At 42.2% G+C, this 19,039-nt stretch overlaps 2 protein-coding genes across 11 annotated transcripts in view; one reads left to right on the top strand and one right to left on the bottom strand.

The window, feature by feature from the left end:
• The first annotated feature begins 2,820 nt into the window (after positions 1–2,820).
• On the top strand, positions 2,821–9,221 carry ZAR1 (zygote arrest 1). The gene is made up of 4 exons (XM_072124624.1): positions 2,821–3,470; positions 4,983–5,075; positions 5,154–5,228; positions 8,142–9,221. Exons 1-4 carry the CDS (start codon positions 2,850–2,852, stop codon positions 8,283–8,285), a joined length of 933 nt encoding a protein of 310 aa, XP_071980725.1. The 5' UTR covers positions 2,821–2,849; the 3' UTR covers positions 8,286–9,221.
• Positions 9,222–11,552: 2,331 nt separating this feature from the next.
• The window catches only part of FRYL (FRY like transcription coactivator), a 193,419-nt gene continuing 185,932 nt past the window's right edge, over positions 11,553–19,039 (bottom strand). For 7 of the 10 annotated variants that reach the window (XM_072124585.1, XM_072124539.1, XM_072124529.1 and 4 more), the window contains 5 exons: positions 18,868–18,936; positions 16,779–16,796; positions 15,101–15,211; positions 14,462–14,658; positions 11,553–13,196 (listed from right to left, as the gene is read on the bottom strand). In XM_072124585.1, the coding sequence (XP_071980686.1) occupies positions 12,938–13,196; positions 14,462–14,658; positions 15,101–15,211; positions 16,779–16,796; positions 18,868–18,936 (654 nt within the window). In that variant the 3' untranslated portion in view covers positions 11,553–12,937. The remainder of the gene's footprint in view (positions 13,197–14,461; positions 14,659–15,100; positions 15,212–16,778; positions 16,797–18,867; positions 18,937–19,039) is intronic. The other 3 variants (XM_072124546.1, XM_072124603.1, XM_072124611.1) reach the window with 1 other exon arrangement.

Genomic DNA, 19,039 nt, shown 5'->3' with positions numbered 1-19,039 from the left:
GGAAATGCATTGGTCACACTCGCCCCAGTGTATATAGCCAGCCAGGCTCTGCCCCAGTGTATATAGCCAGCCAGCCCCTGCCCCAGTGTATATAGCCTGCCAGACCCTGCCCCAGTGTATATAGCCTGCCGCCGCTGCCAGACAGATCGCACAGAAGATATACAGGGGTCACCGGAAAGGTGAGTTTAGATATATTTATTTTTTTGACTCGAGTATAAGCCGAGTTTGGGTTTTTTCAGCGCATTTTTTGTGCTGAAAAACTAGGCTTATACTCGAGTATATAAGGTACATCGTGTGAATGCGCCCTAAGGCCGGCGGCACACGTGGAATTTTGAACCTGTTTTTGGTCGTTTTTAAGCAGTCCGACAAAAGACGCACGCTTTTTTGAAAACGCATCCCTTTTTGACCCTTCTTAATTAAGATAATTAGTAAAACCGGTCAAAAACGGATGTGTTTTTAAAAAATGCATGCATTTTTTAACGGACTGCTTTAAATGGCCCAAAAACAGGTTCAAAATGCCAGGTGTGCCGCCGGCCTTAGGGCACATTCACACAATGTATTGAATACAATGCATTAACATATGTTTTTGGTTAACATTGCATTAACAAATGTACACAGTAATGTAATTAGGCGAATCACTTCTTCTCAGCTGTTGTAATGCGTTTCAAAACGCAATGAAAATGCAACCAAAACGCCATGTGTGAACGCAGTTTGAGGGCGCGTTCACACGTTGCGTTTTGACCTGCGTTTTCATTGCGTTTGAAACGCATATACAACAGCTGAGGAGAGGTGATTTGCCTAATTACATCACTGTTAACGTTTCTGTTAACAAAACGCATCGTAAACGCGATTAAAAGCGTTAACACATACGTTTTGTTAACGTATGCATTAACATTGCGTTTACAAACGTAAACGGTAATGTAATTAGGCAAATTACCTCACATCAGCTGTTGTATATGCGTTTCAAACGCAATGAAAACGCAACGTGTGAACGCGTCCTGAGGGTGAAGACACACATGGCGTTTTTAGGCCGTTTTTAGTTAGTGCGTTTTCACATAGTTAAAAAAACGCATGCGTTTTTCATCAGTTTGAATTAAGATAATTGGTCAAACCTGTCAAAAACGCATGTGTTTTCCAAAAACGCATGTGTTTTTAACGATGTGAAAACGCACTAACTAAAAACGGCCCAAAAACGGGCTAAAAACGCCATGTGTGTCTTCACCCTGAGGCGCGTTCACACGTTGCGTTTTGGTTGCGTTTTCATTGCGTTTGAAACGCATATACAACAGCTGATGTGAGGTAATTTGCCTAATTATATTACCGTTTACGTTTGTAAACGCAATGTTAACGCATGTGTTAACAAAACGTGTGTGTTAACGCTTTACAGTGATGTAATTAGGCAAATCACCTCTCCTCAGCTGTTGAATATGCGTTTCAAACGCAATGAAAACGCAGGTCAAAACGCAATGTTGACAAAAACACAATGCTCTTGTTCTCCCTGCTGTTTGTGAATGTAATCTCAGGCGTTTCAAAACGCAGACCACACACATTTTAAAAAATGCAACTGCTTTGAAAAATGTACAAAATGCACCACAAAAAACACAGAAGAAAAAATGCGAAGTTTAGGCACTTTATCAAAAAACCCATTTAGGCCGTGGTCACACATTCCGCTCGCATTGTGTTCATAACGCGACACTTGATGTGCAGTAATTACACGCAGCGGTGTCTCTTGGAATTTGTAAAAACTCAGTGATCTCCTCCCTGCTGTTTGTAATCGCATGTGTTTTTTCAAAATGCAGACCACAAACACATGCGTTTAAAAAAAAAAAACACAACCACTTTGAGGGCGCTGTCCCACGTTGCGTTTGCAGACGCAGACCAAATCACGCCCACTGGGGCGGTCCGCGGTCCGATCGCATCGGCGATTTCCATAGAAACATAGAGAAACGCCGATGCGATTGGACCGCGGACCGCCCCGGTGGGCGCGGTTTGGTCTGCGTCTGCGTTTGCAAACGCAACGTGTGACAGCGCCCTGAAAACACACATCAAAAAACACAGACCAAAAAAAAATGCAGGGAAGAAAACGCTTTGGTTGCGTTTTCATTGCGTTTTAAAACGCATATACAACAGCTGATGAGAGGTGATTTGCCTAATTGTATCACTGTTAACATTTCCGTTTACAAAACGCATCATAAACGCGATGCTAACTCATGCGTTTTGTTAACACATGCGTTAACATTGCGTTTACAAATGTAAACGAGAATGTAATTAGGCAAATTACCTCTCATCAGCTGCTGTCTATGCGTTTCAAACGCAATAAAAACGCAACCAAAACGCAACGCGTGAACACGCCCTAAACGCAATGTTAAAACATGTGTTAACAAAACGCATGTGTTAACATCACATTTATGATGCATTTTGTAAACGGAAATGGTAACAGGGATGTAATTAGGCAAATCACCCCTCCTCAGCTGTTGTATATGCGTTTCAAACGCAATGAAAACGCAGGTCAAAACGCAACGTGTGCACGCGCCCTCAGGCCGCGGTCACAAGTACCGCTAGGCGTCCGTTCATAGCGCACAGGGGGCGGTCCTTGGCCAGAACACACCTGCGTTTCCAGGGAAACGCATGTGTGTTTGGGCCGAGGACCGCCCCCTGTGTGCTGGCATCGCATTATGAACGGACGCCTAGCGGAACGTGTGACCGCACCCTCTGAGTTTTCTGTCTGGAGAGCTTGTATGTGCTTGCTTGGATATTTCGGTGACTCCCGTGCAGACACACACCCAGATTGTCAATCAAGCTAAATGCTATTTAAGCAAGCACCTGGACGCTGCTATGGGCCAGACATTATGGCTAGCTTCACAGAAGAGGCAATGGATAACTACATGTATTCCGCATACAATCCGTACTCCTACCGCTATCTCAATCCGAAAAATAAAGGCATGAGCTGGAGGCAGAAGAACTATCTGTCCAACTATGGTGATGCCGAATATTTTGATAACTACCAGAGAGCTCAGCTGAAGGCTATCCTGTCTCAGGTGAACCCCAACCTGACTCCACGGCTGAGAAAAGCCAATACCAGAGATGTCGGCATCCAGGTAAATCCCAGGCAGGATGCATCGGTCCAGTGCTCATTGGGCCCTCGAACTCTAATGCGGAGGAGGGCCGGACCCCCCAGAAAACCTCAGCAGGTTCTCACAGATCAAGGAGGTCCCGCATCCCCCACTAAGACGGTGCATTTCCCCAGAACAATAGCCGTGTACTCGCCTGTCGCTGCTGGGAGACTCGCAACGTTACAGGAGGAGAGTAGAGAGGCCCTGAAGGCGACAGAAGACCCGGCAAAGGGCGATGTCTCTATAAACGTAAGTGACACGGAAGGCAAAAAGGAAGGTGAGAGCCAGGAAGCCAAAAAAGCCGAAGATGAGGCACAGCCCACCTCCTCACCTGGGCAGACAAGACTGAGATTTCAGGCAAGTAACCACTTCTTCTGTAGGTCGCAAAATCGATGCAATTTTTATATCAACCAGTAATGGAATAAGAGGTAAAGGCATTAAGTACATAACTATTACTTATACAAGATGTATGTACTAGCGGGATGTGTACACCTGTGAATATGGAAGTGTACTCTGTATTTTCATATTCAACCAATCAACAATGCTGTAATTTCAGTATTTCACTTTTTAAAGGGGCTTTTCATATAATTTATTTATTTTATTTTTTTTTTTTGTTCCTATTGGTCACCGGTGACTTAAGGGTGCGGTCACATGTTGCGTTTAACGCATGTTTAAAAATGCATTGCAACAGCTGAGAGCGTTGCCTAATTAAACAGCTCTTAACACTTGTGCTTTTAACGCATTGGTTTAAAAACTCATTGAAGCTGAAGAGATGATTTGCCTTATTAAACAGCTGTTAATGCATGTTAACATTGTGTTAACACACATGCGTCAACATGATGTTAACGTGTTTTTAAAACAGCCCAAAAAACGGGTTCAAAACTCCACATGTGCCGTCGGCCTAAGGGTGCAGCCACATGTTCAGCACTTCAGATGCAATTTTTGAAGCCAAAAGTGGGTATGGATGATAATGGGAGAGGACTTATCATTAACAAGTGCTCCTCCTCTGTTTTCACTCCACTCCTGGTTTGGGCATTAAACTGCATCTGAAAAACTGAACATGTGGACGCACCCTTAACCCGCAAGCGTTGCATTCATAACATGACACTAGCGCACAGGGGGTGGGCCTCGGCCCGATAGCACAGAGAAACGCATGCCAACGGGTAATGCGTCTTTGATGCCCAAAAAGCATCCTTGCCTCTGGTCCAGAACAGCGCCTCCCGCCAATGCTGGTCTCTGTTGGTATACACAGGTTCTGCTTCCACTGTATGGCGCTGTAGTGCCAATGTGTTAACATTACTGAAAGGCTTTGGCCACTTTACCTCATGGTTTTCTAATGTAAGTGTTGGGGCAGGATATTGGGTAATTTACCAAGATACATCTAGTAAATGTTCTGCACCGCTTTAGTTATGGTCAGAAATGTCTGGCTGATGAGGTTAAAATAACTAAATGGAGGGTTTGTGATCTCCATCTGTCCATGAGCAATCCCCCTGGTTCATGGAAAGTTGAAGATCACATGACCCTCCATCTGCGGCCATTGTACGCACAGGAATGTTTGGCTGATGAGGTAAAAGCGGAGCAGAACTATTAGTAATGTGTATTGGTAAATTGTCTACTACCCTGTGCCTCCTATGTTTACTCACATTACAAAAAACAGGTAAAGTGGCCTCTGTATACAGTTTTGGGGCCAATAGTGAATATCTCTGCTCCAGGACAAGCTGTATATGTACAGCTGTAAATGTACAAGGGGTACCATAAACCTGCTGACTATTCTAATGATGGGCTATGTAATGCATTGTCACTAACATTTAGGGGCTCTTCTTACAGACCTACATTGTAATATATAACAACATGCATTTCCCTCCACAGTTTCTAGAACAAAAGTATGGATATTACCACTGTAAGGACTGCAACATTCGCTGGGAAAGTGCTTATGTGTGGTGTGTGCAGGGGACAAATAAGGTGGGTGACTTGCCTAGTGTGGCTGGGCCATGTGGTGCACACTACAGGAATGCTCACTGTAACGCTTGCCTCCATCAGGTTTACTTCAAACAGTTTTGCAGAACGTGTCAGAAGTCCTTTAATCCTTATCGGGTGGAAGATATTATGTGTCAGGTTAGTGTGCCTTGCCCAGTAACACAATATCTTGTGTCCATGTTCTTGCTCAATGTAGCTAAAATGTCTAATATTTGTAGTTAAAAGGGTGGATTGAGATGGTTTATTAATATCCTTTATGGGTAATCAAAAGGGAACCTGTGAGCAGAAATTGACCTAATAAACAACCAGAATGTTGTCAAGTGTCACAACACCTTCCTCATCATGTTTCCTTCATGGTCCTGCGTGGTGATGTCCTCCACAAAATCTACTTTTGAAGTGAGATGTAAATTGGTTGTATAAAGTCCCGGAGGTAGAGTGTTTAGGGCTGAAGTCAAGGTCCGCGCACCTCAGTGACCTCTCTGCAGTGTTTGACGCCCATGTGTTCAGAGGCATCACTAACTCCATCTCTAAGTCTGGTGCATGATGTGAATCGCAGAAGAGGGTGTCCTGAGATGGGGAGAGCTTGACTTCAGTGCTTAAATCTCCACCTCTGGCTTTAACCCCTTCACGCTCCGTGGCGGATATATCCGCCACGGAGCGCAGTGACTTAGCGCTCAGTGGCGGATATATCCGCCACGGCGCTTATGCCGGCTCGGCTCTGGATCAGAGCCGAACCGGCATCGGGAAACACGGGGTGCCGGCTGTAACTAATAGCCGGCACCCCAGTGTAACACCCGCGATCGGAGTTGTCTCCGATCGCGGGTGCTTAACCCGTTAAATGCCGCGGTCAGCGCGACCGCGGCATCTAACAAGTATCTGGGGGGTCTTTCCCCCACGATCGGCCCCCCCGAACCGTTTTCGGGGGGCGCCGATCGTTGCTATAGCAACTCTGGGGTCCGATCTGGACCCCAGAGTTACTAGCAAGAATTGCCAGTAAGATGGCGTCTGTGACGTCATCTTACTGGCAAAGTGCCAGCCTATGCAAGTGCGTAACAACCCGTAGAATAAAAGTAAATCATTATTGAACCCCCACGATAAACGCCGTAAAAAAACCTGTTATAAACCCTCCAAAAATTATGATTTTTACCTTTTCAATCCCACAAAAATGCTATAAAATGCGACCAAAAAACCATATGTACTCAGACATGATACTGGTGCAAAGTACAACATGTCCCGCAAAAAACAAGCCATCAACCAGCTCCGTAGCCAAAAAAGTAACAATGTTATGCCACTTGGAAGATGGCAATACAAAAATTATAGATTTTTCCCCACATTAGGGTTTTGTTTGACAAATTTAGTAAAACGTAAGAAAATATATTCATGTCTGGTATCCCCGTAATCGTATCAACCCATAGAATAAAGCTAACATGATTATTAGTCTATACGGTGAACACCAAAAAAAAAAAAGTAAAAAATCCAGTACAGAATTGATGCTTTTCTACTCCTGCCCTCAAAAAAAGTTCCTAAATTTTCAACAATAGGTGATACCAACCCCAAAATGGTAACAATGGAAAAAGCATCTCATCCCGCAAAAAAAATGCAGTCACATGGCCCCAATAACGAAAAAGCTAAAATTTTACAGCCTTCAAAAGGGGCCAATAAGGAAACTAAAATCCTGGCAGCTGCAGCGCCCTCCTTCCCTTCTGCACCTCGCTGTGCGCCCATAAAACAAGTCACAGCCACATGTGGGGGGTCTTTGTACTCAGGAGAAATTGCAGAACAAATTGTATGGTGGGTTTTCTCTTTTCATATTTTGGAAATGTGTAAATTTTAGTGCTAAATGAACGTATAAGGGAACAATATGACCATTCTAAATTTCACCTCCATTTTGATTCAATTACTATGAAGATCTCAAGGGGTTAACAATCTTCGTAAAAGCTGTTTCTGATAGCTTGAGGGGTGCAGATTTGAAAATGGGTAGATTATATAGGGGGTTTTGATGCTAAATATGTAAAATTTCATTCAAAACTGTATTTATCCCCAAAATAGTCAATTCTGAAAATCCGGAAAAGCGATATTCTATTTGTAAGCCGAGTGATATCAAAATAAATTATCCAGACATTTCAAAAATTATGAAAATGTAAAGTAGACAAATGGGAAATGTTATTCAGCAACTTATTTAGGTGGTAAATCTATCTGCCTGAAAACGCAATGATTTAGAATTTCGAAAATGGCAAATTTTTCAAAAAATTTATCATATTTTCTTTTTTTTGTAAATAAACGCAAAACTTATCTGCCAAAATTTACCACTAAAATGAAGTACAACATGTGGGGAAAAAACAATCTCAGAATCGTTTTGATAAGTAACAGTGTTCAAAAGTTATAACCATATAAAGCGAAGCAAGTCAGAATCCAAAAAATCGGGCTGAGCCTTAAGCTGTAAAATGGCTGCGTCCTTAAGGGGTTAAAGCAAATTCTAAATTGGCTGTGTAAAGTCCATGTTTCTTTCATGGCCCAGTGTGGTGGCATCTAGAATATAATCTGGAAGGTTGTCCCATGTCTGACGGCATACTCATAGGGGTTAGAGGTCAATTTCTACTGACCAGTTCCCTTTAATATTGGATTAATGGGTGAACTGCCTCCACAGGGCAGCTGTATTATGTGCAAGCCAGTACTATAGTGGTTGTGGTGTGTGACCTTAAGGGTGCGGTCACACGTCGCGTTTACCGCATGCGTTTAAAAACGCACTGCAACAGCTGAAGGGATTTGCCTAATTAAACAGCTGTGAACACTTGCGTTTACAAAATGCAAATGTTAACGCTCGCATTAACCGCGATGTTAATGCACGCGTTAACAGTTGCGTTTTGTAAACACTCGTTAACAGCTGTATAATTGGGCAAATCACTCTTCAGCTATTGCAATGCGTTTTTAAATGCATGCGGTAAACGCGACGTGTGACCGCACCCTTAATGTGGGGATCACTTATTGCATCATTTTCTATAGGTCTAAACTGTGGAATGACGGCAGATTTATATTAAAATGTCTTTGCAGAACTGTAAACAAACGAGGTGCATCTGTCCTGTGAAAGTCCGTCACGTTGACCCAAAGAGACCCCATCGCCAGGACCTGTGTGGGAGATGCAAGGGCAAGAGGCTCTCCTGTGACAGCACCTTCAGTTTCAAGTATATTATTTAATCGAGTCTGGTTCAGTCTACTCCTCCTGTACCACTAGGCCGGATATGTGCATGTTTTTTGTTTTTTCTTTTGGAGTAGATGGAAAGTAATGAATAAAAAATAATCTTCCCACAGCAGATCAGGACGTGTACTGAATACAATAGCTGGTTAGAGATGTAATGTAATGATGAAAATGTGCATGTAACTTTAATTTATTTTTGTAGATATAACAAATTGATTGTATTTAGTTAAGGCTTCCCTCTTCTATAGGATGAAGCCTCCTTAGAGTGGATTTACACATTGTAGATTTTGTTTGACTGTTCCTTTAAATCTGAAGGGAATTGCTGTAAAAACTGCTCTATTTGGCGAGTGAATCTCATACTGCTTGATGGATGTGATGTGGAAGACTTCTGTAGGAGCACTTTAAGGGGACCATGTGATAACTTGTCTTATTTGACCCTCATCTATTTGGTGTTATATTCCCAAGGGCTCAGTCACATCTTTAACGCCTGGAGGCCATATTCATTAGGGGGTGGTCACATGTACTGCTTTGATTCTGTTTAGAAGTGCATGGGGGTGTGCCATGGCCTGATCACATATATTTCTATGGCATGGCATGTGATTGGTAACCAGCACCCAGTGTGTTGTATGGTTTAAAAGCAAGACAGCGGGTGCTGGTTTCTGATCGCATGCATTTCCATAGAAACTCGTATGTAATCGGGCTGTGGCACAAACCCATGTGTTTTGAAACAGAATCAAAGCAGTTTGTGTGACCGCCCCCCTTATATTGGTGGACAGACTTTATAAACCCGTCATTCAGCATATTGTGCTTGGTTAAAGGTCCTCACTATGCCATGCTTGCTTAGTTATGTCAATCTGGGGGTCAGGGGTTGTTTTGTGCATACCAGTTTTTGCTCTGTGATCTTACCACCACCTCTAATAAATCCCAGTATCATATTGTTGTGGTGTTGTTTCTATTATGTACACATGTATTGTAGTACATATACACTGGGAGGAAAATTGGTTCAATAACCCTCCTTGGTAATGGCGAATCCATACATGATGAAACCTTAGCTTCCCCACACATGACAAAGGAAACAAACCATAACCCTTGCTTAATAATTCCCTCTGCCAAACCGGGATGACACGCTACATAAAAAAAACTCCCCTTCCCTTCCTCTAAGATCTAAAACTCTTGACATCCTATAATAGAAGCCATTGACCGATTGAGACGTAGTTGCTTTCTCTTGTTCCGACGATTCCCAAAACAATGGGGGGAATTTATGAATGCACTTGCACCAGAATTGTGGTGAAAAAGTGCTAGGAACAACGCTTATATATTTTTTTTTTTTTTTTTTGGGGGGGGGGGGGCCCTTTTCTGATTAAGGAGGCATTGCAACAGTCTTGTACTGCACCAGAATTTATCATCACTTATAAATCTGGTGCAGCAAATGACTAGGGATTTCTAGCCACAATGTTAAATCTCGCCAACCCCCCCCCCCCCCCAAAAAAAGTGTTTTTTAATCTATTATCGAGATGGGTGCATAACATATTGAGGAATGAAACTCTTCTCATGGATTCTGGGCATGGGGCACTGGTCATCTGATAAGAGACAATGGTGTTGCACATTAAGGGATGCAAAAAGGTGTGGATGGTGAAATATCCTTTTATGTAGCCTAAATGAACTGGAATTTTTTTTTTTCCTATGAAGATCTGTTTTTTTTTTTTTTTTTTTTGCTTAACCAAAATTAACAGAGAACACCAGGTGCAAGGTTTGACCAGAGTCTTGAATGCTGGCATGAACTTGGCCTTATTTGTATTGTGTGGATTCTGCAACAGACTACCTTAGTGTCCCACTATCTTTCCCCATTAAATTACATTTTAGGAAAATTCTACTCTGTACTAAAGACAAATAATTTGGCACCAGAGTCCTCGCTACACCCATGCCCCGGATCAATGGGGTTTCCCCACTCTCATTGCTGGAGACCCATTTTTAGCACTCCCCCACAGAGCATAGTACATACACTGCCAAAGTGTTTTTGTATTAAAATTGGTTTTACAGAAAAAAATGTTATATTGTACCTTTTTATTAGCATCTGCTGTGTGACTAGGCAGTTGCCTTTTGGGAGGGGCTGGAAAGGAGCAGTCCCCCCCCCCACCCTTGGGAAACAGCTACTCCATGTGACCTTTTCAAATATATGAAGAAAACACCCATCACTTGGCTTAGCAACTCCCCCTGCTCCTCTACAGCCAATCCTGAGTGAGGGGAGTTATTGATATATTTGAAAAGGTCACCTGTTTGCCAAGGGTGGGGGGGAACTGCTCCTTTCCAGCCCCTCCCAATTGGCAACTGCCTAGTCACACAGCAGATGCTAATGAAAGGTACAATATAATTTTTTTTTTTTCTGTAAAACTTTTTTTTTTTTTTTAATACAAAAACACTTTGGCAGTGTATGTACTATGCTCTGTGGGGACTGAGGGAGTGCTAAAAATGGGTCTCCTGGTGACAGGTTCCCTTTAAGCTCCGTTCACTACTACGATGCTGATCGCTATTAGCGCCGTTCTCCACTGCAGAGAGCAGGAGACAATATCACACAGCGTCTCCTGCTTCAAGCTACTTCCTACGGGAGATACAAGGTGCTGTGACCACGCCTTAGTCATGCAGTTCTGCAAGAAGCTGGAGGGAAGACACAGGTCAGTATGTGGTTTTTTTTTTTTAATTATGTGGGATCACAACTTGTGGCTGCAGGACTATGAGGACATGGAGGGGAGATGGCATCATCTTAACCAGATCCGAAGAAACCTATGATTCCAGTCCTGGAACAGAATTGATAACCCATATGACTATTCTGGAGGTGGCAGTATCTCAATCCTACCAAGAAAGGACACAGACGAGAGTTTGTAACATTATACAATATGTTTATTTAACCAAAAAAAAAAAAACATGGCTGGTAGGATGTAAGGGATAATGCACTGCTAAATAAAACTACTTGTCCCCAGTAAGTATTTCTTAAATTAAGAAAATCAATAATCCCATCTAAAGTACCACATCCCCCGTCAATGGCAAATAAAATCCAATGATTACTTGGTACTAATGTGCCGTGACGTCCGGTCGGATCGGTGGCTCCTTCAGGTGACATAGATTCCTCTTACAGGTTCATACCTGCAGCCTTTAGAGTGCAGACACTATAACATTTAACCTCTTCAAAGCCGTAGCACCTACAGTACATATAGGTCAGCCGGTTCCAAGTGTTAAACAGTTAATATATGTACATAACATAATTCTGGTTTTATCCCCCCGAGGTCCAGCGGCCCCATGAGAAGGCAATGCCCAATAACGTGTCCTTTATAAAGAATACATATCCTTGTGTACAGAAATAAATATATACTTTCTGTTTGTAATCACAGTGGGTAAAAGGTGTATAAAAATTGCAGAGTATTCCTTCTTACACAGGAATCGCGGGGCTACATTCATTTCTTTTCACAAAAAAAAAAAAAGTTACCTGTGTCCATAGACACCTATTGTGCTGAAGAACGGGTAAGCGCGTTTTTGTACAGTGAATGTGTATTGCCATCGCTGGATATTTTTGGTATCTCATCCTGTTTATTTCCTGGTAGAATAAGTTATGGGCGGTAATAAGGGACTGTTGAACAGGGTTTCCTTAAACCTCTATACATTGACCTTCCTAGAAGACTGAATTGCACACATTTACAAGGGGAAAACATACTGCTTTTCCACCATATGCAGAGTCTAAACTATATACAGAATAAAATAAGTTACCTGTTGTGTCTAATGAGAGCCGCTGTTGGGCAGCATATATCTAAATATACATTATTAAAGTCTCTGCAGGCAGCTACTTTTTGGTTAGTTCGGAATATTTATACCATAAGCACTGGTCAGAGAACTGAGCAGCAATCTAATAAAATTAAGATATATTATTTCTTTTTTTTTTATTCTTATTTTTTTTTTCTTTTTTAGAAACACCAGGGAGGAGGGGGGGAGGTAAAGCCCAGTTTAAAATAATTAAAGGTCTTAACATTTACAAGCTATGAGTTGTTAGATCTAATAAAATAAAAATTTCTCCAAAAATAATGTCATAGTACTCTTTGAGGCATGCGTGAAGACTATGTACAAACATTCACACCATTAGATACAACCACGCGTTCCGTCTGTCACCCATCGTTTCAGGCAAGAAAGAAAAAGGACGAAGACGTGTACGACGAGAATAGCAACATAAACAAAAGTTCGATGGTTTCCAAAGTCTTTATAGGTCTTCCTCTGCCAACGTCGCATGGGACTATCCTTATGACTAGCAACCAAAGACCGTCTTTGGGTTTGTCACTACAGTCCACCGACACCTCTAGGATCCTTGTCGTCTCCAAGGCAGTGGGGCCATATTGCAACTGCACGGTATGTACATCATGTTAGCCCTTTAGCTTGTAGATGGTACATATGTAACAAAGAAAAAAAATAGTAATAGCTTTCACTCTTACATCTGCTGTACAGAACCAAAAAAAGTCCATTATTCCCAGTCTGGACTCTGAATGTCCTACTTGCTGGAGCTCAGAGATAGAAGGGGAAAAAAAATGCAACTTAAAGATATTTTACAGTAATAATGGAAGGTGCTTTATAAGATCATTCGACATCCAGTGCTTCAAGTCTGAGCAGGCGCTCAAAACTCAGTGCTCACCACGTTAGTGACGGGTTTGGCTTTAGATAAAAGCTGGTAGGACTGCACCATGCGCAGCGACATTCGGATTTCTAGGTTTAACTCCATGAGCTTAGAGCTGGCTTTAGACATGTCCTGCTTACAGCCAACAATTGCAAAGCTGCCGGTCTGGCCCAGAGTCTGATGTCGGAAATAGATGTGCAATAGGGTTTGGATGGGATCATCTTCGGAGCTGCCAAATATTTCATTGGGCCAGATAGTCCTAGAAAGCAAAACGCAACAGCGTGAAATAAAACTGCATTACATTACAGAGAGATTTCACTCTGAGATTTTTAGTATTAAAAGGGGTTGTTCGGGAATAAGAATAATAAAATATAAAAATAATATATATATATATATATATATATATATATATATATATATATATATATATATATATATACATACACACACACTCAAATAAATCGCCACACGTAACTATCGGTTTATGTCTGTATACAGAGCCTCAGTAGTGACGTCAGGTCGACTGCCAAATGCCTGCAACCTCTGCAGTAGCAGGCACATGGCTGCCCACACCACATCACTACCGGCCTCTGTATACAAACACAGACCGGCAGTAACAGGTGGAGCTGCAGCTGAACCGGAAAGAGGAGAGTATTTGGGGCACATTATTTTCTTACCTTCCTGGAGCCATACAAATATTTTTCCATCAACAAATAACCCCTTTAAGGAGTTTAACAAACAGCAACAAAAAAAAACTCCACACGGAAAAGCTGGTATTGTTGGTGAAGAAAAATGGGGGCAGAGGCAAAAGTTGTTTAAAAAAAAAAATGGGAAAAATTTATTGTAAAATGATTAAAAGGTAAAGACATAGGAAAACAGAACGCCCTTTGGACCATACTACAAGGTGCTTATCCATTCAGGTATAAATATAGAACTTTGGTCCAAAACTGACCCGTGTTAGGGATTCCTGTGTAATGACTTTACAATAATGTTCCATAAAATTTTTGCATTTTTTAGCCAACTTTTGACTGTGTTGGCTTTTTTCACTGTAACGACCTTGGGATTGGGCCAAGCTCCTTTTCTTACTTGCGAGCAACAACCTTGGGCTAATGGAGGGTCAGTTATACAAGTTTTCTTATGGTTGCTATTCGCTGGTATTGCAGCTCAGCCTTAGTGCAGGATAGTAAAGCACATGTGTGACCATTAGTGATAAATTAACAATTCCCCCTGAATTGTTAGAATGGGAAGGGGGGGGGGGGCTAATCCTCAAACACTATTCTAGAGTCAGATGTGACATTCACTGTATTCGGCTTTCACTGTCAGCAACATACATTGTGTAAGGTTTGGCACAGACGGACCACAGCTTTTCGCCTGGGGCTTGGGATCCCTGTTCTTGTGATCTAGTGATCAGAGTTTATCACCTATCCAATAAATATATAATTTAGAGATACAAGTAATTGGTCAATTTAAGATGTTTACTGTTTTTTTTTTGATGAAGTGATCACCCCTGGTTTCACGCATTACCTGAATGCCTTGACTTGTGCTATGGCACACACAAACTCCTTCCCTCGTAGGGCTTCAATGAGAGAGTGGACAGCAACCTCTGTGCTTGTCTGGTAGAATTCGGAGAAGTCGCAGTCCTCTATGCCGATATTAGACGTGGCCTCCGCCTCTTTCAGGCAGGTCTCCAGCTGGCATAGCTCATCTGACATGTTTATGACCTAAGAAAACCATGGCACCTCATTACAACTCCTATTATTTCATCACTTGGTTGTGTTTTTTTTTTTTTAAATCAATTTTTTTTTATTAAACATTTTTTCAAACATATCCCAATTACACAAAAGACACCCTCCTGCTGCCCCGAATTTGGTTAGGTCTAATGTTATAATTGACAGTACAGATCTTTATGCAATTCCTTTATGTATTCAAACCTGATAAATTCTAATACTGTTCCCCTCATATAGTACAGGGCAGAAGAAGTCATAAATTGGTAGAGAGGGAACAAGGAGACCATGAGCTGTGACTAGAGGGTCATTTCACCAAGATGCTCTGGGGGGTGTTTGAAGCAATCACAGAAGAGGATTGCAGATGGCAGGACTAGTGATGGCACATGTGGGGGATGAAGCTGACAATGTATTGATCTCATCCAGCTATACACTGTACCTCCGTCTGCTTCTTAATGGTGTCCACTTGACTGATGAGCTTGCAGTAGGCTTGGAACAGCAGAAGAAGCTGGAAGTGCAGCTTGTAAAGTCTCCGACAAAGCTCCAGCTCCTGCAAGAAATGAGTGTTTGCCATCAGTATAGGTGACCGTATGACACCGCTCGATATACACGTTGTTACTGGTTTAGCACAAGGAAGGAAGGTCAGGCTTCTATTAACTACACAGCGGCGAAGATTGTGTTAAATGGAAAACATGGAAGACGCAATCACACGTGCTACTTCGGGAACAAGCAGCCCAGTAGATTCGGTTTTGTATGACGAAAGTAGCAAGCTAGAAATAATAGAAAAATCCATCACAAATGTCACATTCAGGGACATATCCTAGGGATGTAACTGAGAGTTTTATATAAAGTATCTACTAACTGCTCGTAGTTTTATCACACAATGCAATCCATGCACTACTACTATCCTACGCGTATATGAGAACCGGAAGAGATTGCACAGAGACTAATATATAACAGACAGGGCCACAGCTGTAGAGAAGGACCGGTGACCAAATCAGCTACACAAATATAACAAAAAGTAGGACATAATCGATGGAACTTGTGATGGCCACTGATTTAGACTTTGCACTATGGACAGGGCCAAGGTTGGTCACAAAATTTGGAATAGGCCACCCCCAGCAAGATCCAGAGCAGAGGATTGACTTGTGAGCCAAACATCACCATAGGGCTCATTGTAAATAAGAATAGTAAAGCAGGACATGGCTGCCCTCTTAGTGAGACCACATATACTGGCAATGTAGGGGGGGACACTTGCGGGAAATAGGAGGTTGACGCATGGAGGTGTTGGGCCATTGCTCACACTCGTTTTGTTTGTTGCTTGACCAAGGGGGTGTGCCAAAAGATGTAAAGTCTACCAAGACTGTATAAGACAAACAAAAGTTGATGCAAAGTTAAAAAAAAGTGACAAGTACGCTTTTCTTTTAGATGCACTTGGCACACCCCTTACCCTGACTAGAATAAGATTCTAGCCGAATAAATTCAACAGTTTACATGGACAACCAATGAGATGCTGATCCAGTAATAAGCAATGGACGGTTTCACTACATACTGTCTAACACTCTAAAAATACAAAATGGCCTAATTTAAGGGTTTCTACAGAACTTGCAGTATTTTTCGGACTATAAGGCGCACCAGATTATAAGGCGCACCATCAATAAATGCCTGCTTAAATGTCTAGGTTCATATATAAGGCGCACTGGATTATAAGGATGAATGACCAGCAGGTGGCAGACCTGTGCACAGTTCAAGGCAGCTGTTGTCTGTAAGTACGGTTCATATATAAGGCGCACTGGACTATAAGGCGCACCTTTGATTTCTGAGAAAATCAAAGGGATTTTTTGTGCGCCTTATAGTCTGAAAAATACGATATATGTCAGAAATGTTATATTTCAGAGACAAGCAAAGGGAATGAAACCTTGATGCTCAGTCACTACACGTGCTACAAGATATTAATATGCGGCCAACAATTCACGGACAAAGACTATGCAGACCCAGAGCGCACTGTAATCTTACAATGGCAGGACACTGCTAGCTCAACAAATGGACAAGACAGGTGAAAGTCAGCTTTGGGTCTGACATGTTTAGTATTGAAGAAATCAAGAACCATCACTTACTGCTAGAACTTCCATTTGCTAAGCAAGAAGGTGAGCAGGTCACAAAACACAAAGGAAGAAAAAGATGGAAAGTTAGTTATAGACAAAGTTCTGTAAAACCTCATGCAAACAGTCATAATGGCTTAAGGCACAGGATCATCTTTAGAACATCATTTTGCACCTGTATTAATGCACGGAAGTTATAATTCTGTGTGTAGTTTGCTTAACTTATCCTGCTGGATTCCAAATTTTTCAGGTTGATATAGGAATGAGACAATATTCTGCAGACAAAGTGGTAAGAGCTAAGCTGGGCTCATGTGATGATATATTTGTTGTATGTAATGTAATATCCCTAAATAGAAGTTAATGCAGAAGAGCATTTCATCAGTCTAGGGGTGTCCAACACAAAGCCTGCGGGCAGTGGCGTAACTAGAAGCTGATGGGCCCCAGTGCAAAGTCTGTGCCAGGCCCCCAACAGGCCCCCGACTATAATGTATGGTTTATAGTAATAGTCTTCTCATATGGGAAAGTGACACCATAAGGGCCCCCTAAACCTCTTGGGCCCAGGTGCGATCGCAACCTCTTCACCCCCTCAAGTTACGCCCCTGCCTGCGGGCCATATTCAGTCCATCTCCCTGTAGTCTACCTTTTGTATTTCTGATACTCACCTTTCCACGCCCCCTGTAACTACTAAACAGCTTGTTTAACTGATAAGAATTAGGCCTTTTTGAGGCAATCACAAGGTCGATCAGGCCTGCATAAAATGAGTTTGACCCCTAGACTTTAGGTATAGACTATGACCCATCTACTGCTACATCTACAACAAGGAGCTCAATGTATCGTAACTGTATGCTGTTCACTTTGGACGATTCACTTTAGAGGGCGATTCTATCATCAAAAGTTTTGAACAGCTGATAGAATATACAATAGTGATGTATGGAGCTTTATACATGCGGGAAGAGACAGAGAGAAACATGAAGTGGAAATGATGGTAGATCCCTTCTCCATAGTACAGACAGTATTACTCGGTGCTGTTCTCCTCCTGTTAGTCACCAACATTGTAATAAAAATAGACCAGCTTTATAAGTCTAGCATCAAGTCAGTGAGGAGTGGTGCAGACCCACTTTAATAGACACTAACATAAGTGTCTTTCCTTGAAATTAACTTATACTCACAAGATAAGGGACAGTTTACAGAATGCTGGGGGGCCTAAATCCTGTAAAAGCCCCTCCTTGAATGGTGCCCTGATTCGTATCCGTAACCGGAGAGCCAGTCACCTGTGAATCTTGTGCCGCCCCATAGAAGTAAATGGAGCACCTTTATACCAATCATTGGCGGAGTGGCTTATCATAACCTTTAGGATAAGAAATGTTACACTGATGGGACAACCCCACGGCGTATCACTAGAATTGGGTAGTGGTCCCGGCAGTCAGGCCTTTACTGACTGACAAGTGACGCCAAATGAGGGTGATGTGCCGCAACCTGTGATGACCAGGAAACTTTTTAATCTCTTTAAATAGATAAAATGCAGTAAAATGTGCTGTTCCAAGAGAAGTAGCGAATCTGATTAACTAAAAATAATAAAATCAGCCGACATGAATGACATCAATAACGTTAATGCTTCACACGAGGCAGAAAACCTTCAGCAGTGATCCTGGAGGCCTAATCTCCATGGAAAGTATGAACTAAAAAAGTGTGGCAAATGTGTTTTCTGGAAGAATCATTGCTCTCCCTTGCCTGAAGCTGGCACACATTAGTAGTGTTAATGTAGCGTGCCGCTGCTGGCTGTGCCCCTGGAGACACTCCTTAGGACTTGTTATGGGCGGGTGGAAGTAAATATACCAGTCTCCACTACAGGAGACTATGCCGTAGGTTACTGCATTGATTATTCTAGGACACCCACAGATCTGCAGAGCTTTGGAGAGTATTTAAAGGGTTCATTACAGTAACCATGTTACTCCGATGTCTGAGTAATCACATTACATCCCATCAGCTTGTAATACTTATTAAATCTTCGCTCGCAGTGAATTCGTGCTGCTACAAGCTTGTACAAGAGCCTCATCGAGGCACCATGTGCTGGCAGGACGCATGGTGTGTATGTAGCAGTTACCTGGGCTTCTGTGTTTTGCACGTGACGGCCGTCTCCCGAACTAAAGGTTTTCTTGCAGTTGTCCAACCACTATATATATATAAGAAAAAAATGAAACATAGAAAATGAACTGTTACATAAAAATTGTAGAATGCCAAAAACCCTAAGCTCTTTGGCCATATGCACTTGACCC

The sequence above is a fragment of the Engystomops pustulosus genome, chromosome 1, assembly GCF_040894005.1.
Source record: "Engystomops pustulosus chromosome 1, aEngPut4.maternal, whole genome shotgun sequence".
NCBI lineage: Eukaryota > Metazoa > Chordata > Amphibia > Anura > Leptodactylidae > Engystomops > Engystomops pustulosus.
Note: the sequence above shows the minus strand (reverse complement) of the source record. Positions and strands in the feature narration are given on the sequence as shown.

Bases quoted from the DNA above. Each gene is read 5' to 3' on its own strand.
- ZAR1 (XM_072124624.1), top strand. From the start codon at position 2,850: ATGGCTAGCTTCACAGAAGAGGCAATGGATAACTACATGTATTCCGCA. The intron at 3,471-4,982 runs GCAAGTAACCAC...TTCCCTCCACAG, and splicing joins AGACAAGACTGAGATTTCAG to TTTCTAGAACAAAAGTATGG. The intron at 5,229-8,141 runs GTTAGTGTGCCT...ATGTCTTTGCAG, and splicing joins TGGAAGATATTATGTGTCAG to AACTGTAAACAAACGAGGTG.